The sequence below is a fragment of the Bos grunniens genome, chromosome 5 (assembly GCF_055505025.1).
Source record: "Bos grunniens cultivar Pamir isolate PY7600 chromosome 5, Bosgru_T2T1.0, whole genome shotgun sequence".
NCBI lineage: Eukaryota > Metazoa > Chordata > Mammalia > Artiodactyla > Bovidae > Bos > Bos grunniens.
In genome coordinates this window covers 42,654,326-42,666,338 of record NC_141169.1, presented here as the reverse complement: position 1 = coordinate 42,666,338, position 12,013 = coordinate 42,654,326, and the positions used below count along the sequence as shown (strand labels likewise).

The 12,013-nt window shown below is 34.9% G+C and overlaps 1 protein-coding gene across 17 annotated transcripts in view; it reads right to left on the bottom strand.

Annotated features, from left to right (window-relative positions):
• Nucleotides 1–2,260: 2,260 nt before the first annotated feature.
• The window catches only part of KIF21A (kinesin family member 21A), a 185,428-nt gene continuing 175,675 nt past the window's right edge, over nt 2,261–12,013 (bottom strand). For all 17 annotated transcript variants that reach the window (XM_086399932.1, XM_086399933.1, XM_086399937.1 and 14 more), the window contains 4 exons: nt 11,640–11,757; nt 10,046–10,216; nt 8,132–8,331; nt 2,261–3,514 (listed from right to left, as the gene is read on the bottom strand). In XM_086399932.1, coding sequence (XP_086256058.1) covers nt 3,421–3,514; nt 8,132–8,331; nt 10,046–10,216; nt 11,640–11,757 — 583 coding nt within the window. In that variant the 3' untranslated portion in view covers nt 2,261–3,420. The remainder of the gene's footprint in view (nt 3,515–8,131; nt 8,332–10,045; nt 10,217–11,639; nt 11,758–12,013) is intronic.

Here is a 12,013-nt window from a genome sequence, read left to right as displayed (position 1 = left end):
CTGAGTTCTCATCACAAGGAAAACATTTTTTTTCTGTTTATTTAATTTTGTATATATACGAGATTATGGATGATGTTCATTAAACTGTCATAACCACTCCATGATATATAAAACTCAAATCATTATGCTTACATCTTAAACTTACACAGTGCTAAATGTCAATTATATGTCAGTTAAATTGCAAGAATTAAAAAAAAATGGTAACTACTAGATCCAGACTTAGGCTCCTTTATGTGTTTATACTCAGCTTTCACTTTCCTTTTGGCCTTCATGTATGTATGGAGGAGGCAAGTGCAAAAGTTACACACTGTTCAAGTGCACATCTGCAGACTTTTTAGCGTCTTAGTGGAGATGACAGAAAGCAAGTGCAGCAACAGTGTCCTGCCCAGTGGCTTCCATGCCACCATGTGGGATCCAGAGACAACATAAAATCTGTATTAAATAAAATTCTGATCAAAAATTTCAATTATTCACAGAACATTTGGGTACTAGTCATAGATAAAATTTTAATATGCCATCTCATCCAAATCTTTCCATTCAAACAGCTATTTTTATCACATTTTTAAAAAAGGTGTGTGAAAGAAAATATTGTGGTACTTAAAATTTTGAATTTTTAATGAAAAATTACATGAAGCCAGGGGTTCCTGAGCTTATCCCCTTCACATCAAAGGGCACTAGGCCATAGGCACCCCTTGTTCAAATTAGAAAAAGATGCCTTTCTTAACATAGTTTTTCTTCCATATGCTGAAATTATCATTGTATTCTTTTACTTTTAATAACAAGTGACTTAATGTCATCTAAGCTTTTAACAAATGTATAAATTGATCATGTCTAAAAGTGAATGGTATCTCTTTAGTTGTGCAGTGCACAATCTGTGCAACCATGTTTGGTAGCCCTGAGACACGCCCTCTGTGCAGAAAACCTTTTCTTGAGCATATTTTTTTAAAGCTCTATGTAACTTTATGTGTAGCTATATGTGTTATTGGTTGGACTGCTTTAACAAAGGATCTTAAAATTCAGTGACTCTAAAAAGATATGTTATCTTTCTCTGATATAACAGTTTAGCAAATTATAGCCTATGAACCAAATTTGGTGCCCAGCCTCTTTTTGCATGGTCCACAAGCTAAGAATTTTACATATTTAAATGACTGATAAGGAAACAAATAATAAAAAATCAAATGTATGACAGGAGAAACATATGACCTACAAAACCTGAAATATTTATTATCTGGTCTTTTACAGAAAAAAATTTGCTGACCCCTAGCATAAAGGCTGTTGGATGTTCCAAAAAAGAAAGAAGCTCTGTGCCACAAGGTCACTCCTCAGATTTATTCTATCATATTGTTCTACTATTCCTCACCCAGGATGTCATCTTCATCTATATGGTCAAGGTTGGTACATTACCACTATTTCCACATCCTACTCATTGCAAAGGGTACAGTTAAAGTAAATGTCAAGGACTTCGTTTTTAAAAATAAGACCAGACATTTCATGTATCACACCCCCTTGAATCACATGGCCAGAAACATGGCATATTGCCATGGTGAACTACAAGGTTAGGGGCAAATGTAATCTGTCTGCCCAGCCATGTGCTCAGCAAAAATCCTCAGACTTCTATTAGTAAAAAGTAAGAGAGGCAATAACTGGTAGTGGGTAACTATCCATTAAATTGGACATAATTTAACACCTGAACCACCATCACCATATCCCTCTACACTCCCAGCTCACCTCCTGCAATACCTGCCTTCCATTTCCTCTGCAAGTAACCAAGGTTGCTATTATCCTAATCATTATGGGAATATTTTTTATTTGTTTAATCATCTATGTTCAAATCCCTGAACTATATAGTTTAATTCCTTTAAATAGTAAGTTTCTTGGTTCCTCCAAGATTAGGTTATGGTTTACACTTTTCAAGAATATTTCACATCTTGTGTGTGTTAGTCATTCAATCATCTCTGACACTTTGTGACCCCATGGACTGTAGCTCATGAGGCTCCTCTGTCCATGGAATTCTCCAGGCAAGAATACTAGAGTGGGTAACCATTCCCTTCTCCAGGGGATCTTCCTGACCTAAGGATCAAACCCGAGTCTCCTGTACTTCAGGCGGATTCTCTGATAGTGAGCAAAAAAAAAAAAAAAGGAATGCATATATAATGCTGGATAACAAAAAGATGCCTTTCTTTAAATCACACAGATAAAGTAAACTTTTACAAACACTGCCGATTTTCATACTATTAGGAAAAGAAAAAAAGAATAAAAATTATTCATAGCAACATGTTTATTTAAGCCCTAGCAAAGCTTTCATTTACAAGCAAATATTTTGGGAGGAAAAGATCACAAGACAGTATTTTCAAGTGTCATGTCACTCACATAAAAATTAAACTTGAGGAATTTACAAATTAATATTCTGAGCAGGCATAAATTATACATCCTTTTGCAAAATCCAATCTACAGCATTTAAAATTCATAGTTACAACATAAGACATTTTCTCTTTACAGTCTACCTATTTACATACCTTTTCCCACTGCAGATGATACAGTTCTCATCATAGCTACTAAGGTTTGCAAACACAGTATAATTAAAATATATTTAGCAGCATATAAAAATTAGACTAAAAGGGAAAGAAATACTACTATTAAATAAAAATGAAATTAAAAGGTGGATAATAGAAACAACTCCATAGGAAAATAGATCAAAATATATTTCTGTTAGGACATCAAAAATGTTTCCCATCACAGAATGTATGCACAGCACTAATAAAATAATTTAACAGCATTTTAGTCCTGCGCACACAAATAGCACTGCAAAACTTTGGTCAATACAAGTAAATGTCAACATCCAACACAATCTGTTTAACATTCTTTGTTAGTAGATTAAAGTCAAATCCATTTTATGAAAAATTACCATCAATAATATTCTCACATCTTTTTCATTACATTAAAAGAGCTTTTAAATTTGCGAACCCTCTGTAGACTGACATAAATACCAGACAAACCAATGTTTGACTAACATTCCCATATGCTTTAAATATGTAAATCAGCTGAACAGACCACATGAATGAGATAACAGTGGGTGGCATTGTATTCTAAGTGTATTTTCTGTCACAAAAGCAGACATTTTGCATTTCAGATAATTTGAAGATTTTTTTTATAGATAGGAACAAAAATCCAGCCACGATCAAAGTGTGAGTCAATCAGTGTATCAACTATAGGTTATATATGCATTGGTAGATATTGACATTTAGCACATAGACGACACACTTTTATTATAATACCATTTATATTCAGTAGTTGGATTCATATATATTTTCCAGTTAACTCCATTCACAAGTTTTTGCCTAATAAATGCAGGACAACATTTTCCATAAAGAAGATAAAGTATTATCACAGTATTCAGTTTCTGACTATCTTCATTCATGTTTAATTACTGGCAATGTCTTCCCCCAAATCTCCTGTGTCAGAGATTTGACCATCTTGCAAATTTCGAGTCTTCCAAATTCTCACAGTTCGATCACTACAAAATAATAAATTAAAATGAACATGTGAAAACAGGTGGAAAGATACAGTTCTTAGAAATACTTATCAAGAAACATTTACAGAAAAGGTCTTTAATAGATATAGATAAAAATATACATTTTCCCATAGGTATATCAAATAGGTACCCATATAATGAAATTAAAAATAGCTTATCTTATCAAAGGGTTACTATGTGCCAGGTATTGCTACTTGTTCCCCTCACACACATTGGTGCATTTTATTCTCTTTACCTACCATAAGATATAGATAATGCCATTATACTCTATTTATGATGAGCAAATTGGGGTCCAAAGAAGTTAACTAATTTTCCCGAGATCAAGCTTCCCTGGTGGTCCAGTAGTTAAGACTTCACCCTTCCACTGTGTATGCTGCACAGTGCAGCCAAAAAAAAAAAATCTGCCCAAGATCACAAAGTGACAGCACCAAGATTTGAAACCAGGCAGATTGGCTCCAAGGCCCCATCTCTTAAGGCTATACTGATATAGTCAGTACATATGGTCAGAGGTCTTCAAGCATAAGAGCCCAGAGTAAGATCACAGTGAGGAGGCCAGGGCAGGGATTCCAGAGAGTTGGTGAATCTGTCAATACTCAGGAAGAATTATGTTCAGGTGAAATCAGCATAAGCCCACAGAAAAAGCAGGCAGCTACTAGGAATTAGACAAACACTCTACCTGTCATAGAACATAGACGATTCAATGCATTTCTAAGAAAACTTACTTTTATTCACCTAACATGTAGGTTCTGGGTACTAGTCATTAGACAGTTACATTTCTCCTGGCTCTAGAAAGACAGTGTTGCTTTTTTCCAATTTCTTAATAAACCGAAAGCCAAAAGAAAGAATTGCCATGAAACTGTATAGTTTAAAAGCATTTCAAAGATTATGTAGCATATTTTGAGGATATAGAAAGTTTAGTGACTTGTCATTGTAACATTACAGAAGACAGAGTTGAGCCTAGAATCCAGGCTTTCTAGTTTGTAATCAATAATCTCCTCACCCCTAATTCTTAACACATGGGGGGAAAAAATCACATTTTTTTCTACTTTTCAAATCTACATGAGATGATGGATATTAACTAAGCTTACCACAGTAATCATTTCATTATATGTGTAAGTCAAGTCATTCTACTGTTATACCTTAAACAGGGTTATATGTCAATTATCTCTCAATAAAACTGGGGGAAATAATAATCTTTCACCAGCCCACACAGCACAGATAATTGAAAACAGCAAGGGGATATGTTCACTTGTCCACCCATTTATCCATTCCATTTATTCATTCAACCATCCATTCAACAAATGTTTATTGGGAACTTGCAGTGTCCCAGGCATAATTCTAGGCGTTTGGGATCAATTAAAAATAAAAAATAACAGAATCCTATGCCTTTGTAGATCATATATTCTAGCGAAAGGAGACAGACAATAAAACACGATAAAAATTATATAGTTTATTAGAAAGTAATAAATGTGACAGAAAAATTAAAGAGTACGGCAAAGGGGATCAAGATCAAGAGTGGTAGGTGATAGGAGAGATTACAATTTTAAATAAAATCACAGGGTTATTCTTACTGAGAAAGAAAAATGTTAGAAGATCAGGATCTCTGAAGGCACTTTGGACAAATGTCTTAAGGCTGGAATAAGCCTGATATGTTCAAGACCAGCAAAGATATTATCAATGCTGTAAGAAAAGGAACATGCCAGAGGGTATTAGAAGGTTAAGATGAGAGATGACAAATGCTCAAGCGGTTTAGATCAAGTACAGCCTCTACTTTAGATAAAATGGATGACCAGTACAAGTTTTTGAGCAGAGAAAGAACAAGATGATCATAATTTTTAAAAATTACTCTGGTGTCTGTGTTGAGAATAGACTACATATGGGCAAGGGACCTTGTTTGTTTAGGAGTCTATTGTAGTAATCCAAGAGCTGATGGTAACTAGGGTCAGTGAGGTAACAAAAGGCAGGGTGAGAAGTAGTCAGATTCTAGATATAATGTAAAGGTAGAATACCAACATAGTTTGCTTACGAATTGGATATGGAGTATGAAAGAAAGGGAGGAATGAAGGTTTCTGTACTGAGCAACAGAAATAAAAGAGAAGCCATCAGCTGACATGGAGAAGGACATAGGATGAGCAGGCTTCTCAGGAAGGCTGGGGGTTCAGTTTTAGACATACAAAATCTAAGACGAGCAAACCTCCACTACTACTCATGACAGAGTAACCTGTGCCAGGTTAACACTTCTGTGAGTTAACACAACGTGAAAACTTGACAAAATACATGGAACAACTATTTTCAGAACCTGGGGGATGGGTACTTTAGGCCTGTAATTCCTGAGAAAAGGGAAACAAGAGAAGGTGAGCTCTGTGACAGCCCTGGCTTGCAGTCTGGAAGCTCTTGCCGCACTGCAGCAAGGAAGAGGGGAAATAAACAGAAGACCACAGAATCAGAGTTGAAAAGACAGTAATAAAAATCTGGGAAGTGTGAAATAGCTGTAATTTGTAAAACCAAATAGAGAAGAGGGGAGAGCTACGCTAAAAGGACTATGGAGTTATAGGGAAAAACATTCCATCAATCTACATACATAGGGGTCCCCTAACGTCTTTGACTGAAGGCTAAGCTGCACATGAGTAGAGTCAGATATACGGCCAGACCAAAACACAGCTGTGAGAGTCAAGTTCTGACCAGTAAAGTAGAGAACAGCATCAAACATTCAAGACATTCAGTAAAAACACAAGAGTTGAAGTCTCAAAAAGATGAGCTGAACCACAAGTAACTTACATAACTTTAAGTAAAACCCACTGTCTTTAAAGGAATAAAACAGAATCCAGATACTCAAAACACAACACAACAGTGTTTGGCATTCAATAAAATATTATATGACATAAAATCAGAAAAAATAAGACCTATATCATAAGAAAAATCAATCAATGCAACAGATCCAGAAATCATATATGACAGAATTACTTACACATGGACTGTGAATTATAAAGTACCTCAGTTTTCCCACCTATAAAATAGGAATTACAATAATACTCACTTTCTAGAGTTATTATGAAGACTAAATGAGTTAATGCCTAAAAACACTTAGAACAATGTCTGGTAGATACTAAGCCCTATATAAAGGTTTGTTAGGTAATGAATAAGTAGAACTAATTTGAAAATAGGCCTTCTGATTTTCTTGGTTATTTTCCTGATTTTATGTTACATGGTAAATACATCTGTATCTGATGCACTGTGGGTAAACTGAGGACATTTTCAGTTTCTTAAAAATAAAACTGTATCATTACATCATACCTCAGTGATCAGACCTCAGTGAGTCATAATAATTTTATAGTGTCCCATGGCTATGAGGGGTATTATTTCCCATAAATTGTCAAGGACAAACAAGTTTGTAAGGGAATAAACAAAAGTGATGAAACTAAGAAAGTAATGTATCTCGGAAATAGCATTAATGAAGCATTTAAGGTAAGCATCTTAGAAAAACACAAATGTATTTAGAGATGTATTTGATGTATTTTAGAGATGACAGAAAGTAAATTTAAATGAGATGAGGGATTCAGTGGAAACAGCACAAATAAAAAGATACACCACAGAAATTTAGCAGAAGTTTCAAAATAAAATCAGGGTAATTGTGTATTTAGGACAGATGAATCAAGAAATGGCTCAATAAATTAAGTAACACAATTGGTACACAAATGACATAAGGAGATTTTCATGAGAAATTACACTTTATTTGAATGAGATGAACGCCTCACATTATAGTATGTATGATTTCCTTTCCAAAAGTACTTACACATAATGTATTATGATATAATACATATTATGTCATTTTTATGGTCACATCTCTACACCTTCTTCAAGCATCTTCCTAAATGCCACTTTCTTAGTATGATTTTCATTGTCCACTCTGTTGTGCAACCCCTGTTCCCTAGTGATGCTCTCATCTCCCTTCCCTGCTTGCTTTTTCTCCATAGTATCTCTTACCATGTAACATATTTTACTTATTCATTTTTTCTTCTCAGAATGAAATTAGGATTTATATGTGTTTTGTTCAATTCTCTATTCCCAAGATTTTGAAATTAGTGCCTGGCACACAGGAGATTCATAATGAATGAGCAAATGAGCAAATAAATTAATCAATTCAGCCATTCTAAGAGGGAGGGGGTATATATTATTACTATGTAACTTAGATTTTAAAGGAGGCGGAAGAGGCATAAAAGAGTTTTGTTTTTTTTTTTAATGATTTGGTCTAAATGTGAAGAATGAGGCCAGTTTGATGCCTTTTCTGGAAAGACAATTTAGAAATTAATCACTTCTGAATGATTTTAAAAAAAAATTAAAACTGCTACAGGAAGATCTGGTAGCAGACTTCCTAGTCTAAGCAGAGAGCTGATATAGCAGTAACACTATTATCATATAACCTGGGGAGCCCAAACTCAGTGACCACAGTGCATCTCATAAAATATAAATAAAACATCATAAATAGACATTGGAATAGCTGTAATAAAAGAAAGATTTCATATGTTCTACATTTCCAAATATTTACAACCTATAGTATTTATTAAATCTGAACACAAGTAACCAATAGGAAAAACTTACTCAGCTGCAGTAAAAATGTGGGTGGAATTAACACATATGGCATTGATAGGACTCTCATGACCCTTCATCTCTCCAACTGGCACAAAGGTATCTATGTTCCAGAGTTTCAAAATGCCCCCTCTGCAGCCACTGAGCAAAACTGGGTGGCCTGGTACCACTTCCAGGGCACAGACCCAATCCTTATGTGCATTTGGAACTTGCTGAAAGAAAAAAGAAAAATTAGCAACTTAAGGGAAGCCTTTCAAACTGACATTTTCACACCAAAATAAGTTACCAAAGTTTTTATTGACAAAGTCAAATTTTGGAACACTGAATTGGTCTGGAAACCATAAAAATTATTTTCTATTAAGTAACTCTTAATGAGTTAAACAGATAAATCTGTAATTTGCTCCTCAATTTAATTCACTAGTTGTCATCAGTGTTATCAGTATTAAAGGCCTACAATGTTAAAAAATCTATAGACTCTAAAATACATGGAAAGTATACTGAATTTTTCAAACATCACTTCCTTGTCAAAGGAGTAAATATCTCACCTTTCTAGAAAATGTATCTCACACAACAAGTTTGAAAACTACACCTGGTATGTAGACTATAGGGACTGTCTCCTAAAATCACTGCCTTAGATTTTGGAAGAGAACATAGAGGCCTAAAGCTTTTTGAAGACGGCTGGAGCTAACCTACATGTTTCACAATGTGTATATGGGCTTCCCTGGTAGCTCAGTGGTAAAGAATCCATATGCCAATCCAGGAGACTCAGGTTTGATTCCTGGGTTAGGGAGACCCTCTGGAGAAGGAAATGGCAACCCACTCCAGTATTCTTGCCTGGGAAATCCCATGGACAGAGAAGCCTGGCAGGCTTTAGTCCACAGGGTTGCAAAAGAGTCAGACACAACTTAGCACAACAACAACAACAAACAATAATTATAAGCTCGGACTATATGACCACATTTTATGCATATATATATTCATATATATAATATAAAAGACATCCTAGAATGTATATCTATAAAAGAAAAGCTTTTGAGTGCAATATATGTGCCTGTTGCCAGTTTTTTCTATTAACAGTCATGCTACTTATTCATTTTTTTTTTTCATCTGATTGTAAGCAGGAAAGTGTGAGCAATTGCAATACCTACATACACACTCATATATGTATAAGAAAAAGCCTGAAATTGAGAACAATTCCTCTGGGAATTGGGAAAAGCTACTGATATTTAATTATACTGACAAAACACTTCAACCCAACTATCATTCTATAGGAAATGAGAGAACCACCATTCTTGGATGTATGAAAATGAGATGAAGAATTATTTAGACTGCTTTGACCTTAGCAAAACTTGGTACTCTGTGGAATATGTGTGAAAGTATTGAAATTATTAGTTGCTCAGTCATGTCTGACTCTTTGCAATCCCATGGACAGTAGCCCACCAGGCTCCTCCATCCATGGAATTCTTCAGGCAAGAATACTGGTGTGGGTTGCCATTCCCTTCTCCAGGGGATCTTCACAACCCAGGGATCAAACTTGGATCTCCTGCATTGCAGGCAGATTCTTTACCATCTGAGCCACCAGGGAAGCTCTTGGAATATGTGTACATAAAAACAAAACAAAATGAGAAACTGAGTTCTTCACTCCAAGCCTGTATTTAGTAAACACATGCACAGGGTAATCCCAGAGCATCCAATTCTTATCAGAGTCTATTCTTCTCTTATCTACGAGATATCATTAAATGTCTAATGTAGCCGTTTTCATAATTAGTAACTCTGGTAGGTGATAATGAAACACTTTTTAAGAGAAAGCCCTGATTGATACCATCACTAAATGATGAAAATCTACATAGAGACTCTTTGTGTTCTTATTAGAATACTGATGACTTTGAAGTACCCACTCCATCCCATGAAAAGGTTTTGAATTACCTGTAGAAGATCTTTTTGAGCTAAATCCCATTTCTTGATTCCATTATCTCTGGACCCACTAAATAGGTTATCCCCATGTATGGTTAATGCTTCAATGCCATCATAATGAGGGGGCTCAAAATTGTGGGTGGGAGTCACAGTTCCAAGAGCCCCTTCAGTTACATCAAACATCTAAATAAAAGCAAAATGAAAGTAGTCATCCTCTTTAACTTACAAATAAGCACCTTAGGTATTCATTCATAGAAACACGTACACATGTATATTAACTGAATGTGACTTGTTATAAATATTTTACTAACAAAAATATTAATAAAAATGACTTCCTTTGAGTGACTCAGGATGAACCTGAGCCCTCATTTTCACATGTCACATGCTTACATGTTTGTAAGCTCTTAAGAAAGACAACCAATTTTTTCATGTGTAAGTGTACAAATGATATGTTAAATAATAAAAATGTTACATATAACAATCCAGTTGAAACTCAAATAAATGATATGATTGTTATTTAAACACAACCAGGCAGCTCTGCAATCTTGGTGGTCATCACAAATTCTCCAAAGCTGCTATTCAATTTCACTCCCTTCAGTTGCCCTCATTTCTCTTAACTACTGAACTTGTGAGTTCCTAAAAAGTCTAGTATAACCAAAAATAGACTTTCTGGACCACCCCTTCCCCTCACAGTTACAAAAGTTTCCTTTTATTCTCAAGCATTCTCTTATCCTTCCCTTCTTTCCAAGATACTAAAGTGTACTTACTTTTTCTCAAGGTTCACATCTTTGATCTGATCTGATTCTTTTTTGATCTGATTCACCAATCACTACTTCACTCTTCACACTTTCCCTCTCCATTAAGCCCATTTTCTAACCATATCAACATGCTCAAGTCTACCAATACAAAATCCTCTTGCATTAACCATTCTATTTTCAAGTCATTAACCCACTTCTCATCTCGTAACAAAAGTTTCTAAAAAAAGATTACTTACACTCTTTCTGTCTCTCTTTATTACTATATTTTCTTTTTGTTCCTGTTGGTCCTTACAGGATTCCCCAAGGCTGAGTCATATCAACCTCTCTCCTTTGGCCATGTCAACTACTCCTTAAACATCTGCTTCTATTTGAATGGTTCTGAAACATATGTGTCTACTCATAACTTATCATGGACTTTGTACTTGCCTTTCAAATGGCATATTGGCTTACATGAAGAGGTCCTCTACTAGTATTTCAAATTTAACATCTCCAGAATCAAACTTTTCATCTCTCCTCATCTTATCTGCTACTGGCATAAAACAAACATGAAGACCATAACATGCTCAGTATAAAAGATGGTGACAACGAGATTTAAGCATTAGTTGGATGACTGAGGTAAAAAAAGTCTTTAAAATCCCTCCCAACATATCCTCTATGAAAAAGTGAGAATACATTTTTAATAAGACAACAAAATCAGGAACTGAGTGAGGAAAAGATCAGGAAGAAAAAGTAAAGTCTAGAAATGAGAAAAAAGGACTGATTAAGAGAAAAGCATCCTATGTACATCTGAGTACTTCAAACTTATCATTTAATAGGAGAATATAATTCAATAGCCTTATTATACACACTTTGATGTAATGATCCTTGGAGCCAGTGATGATTAGATCTTGTCCATTAGAAATCCGGTCTACAGTAAGACACATAACAGGGCCTAGATGTCCTGTTAACTTTCCTGTGGACTGAAACCTTTAAAAAGAAAGAAAAATAATTTTGTTTGAAAATATTTCTTAGTATGCTGAGGCTAAGTGTTTGCTAAAACTGTTTTTTTTTTTATTTAACTCCATCTCTATGAAACGCTCCTCAAATTAAGAGTCAAAAAATAGCCAAACTAATTGATTCTCTGATGGAAGTTTAGGAATCCTAAATAAGTTATTCCAAAGTAACTGATGTCATTCAGATAGTAAAAAAAAGCCTCAAAAGTCCAAAAACTTGCCTAGGGCTA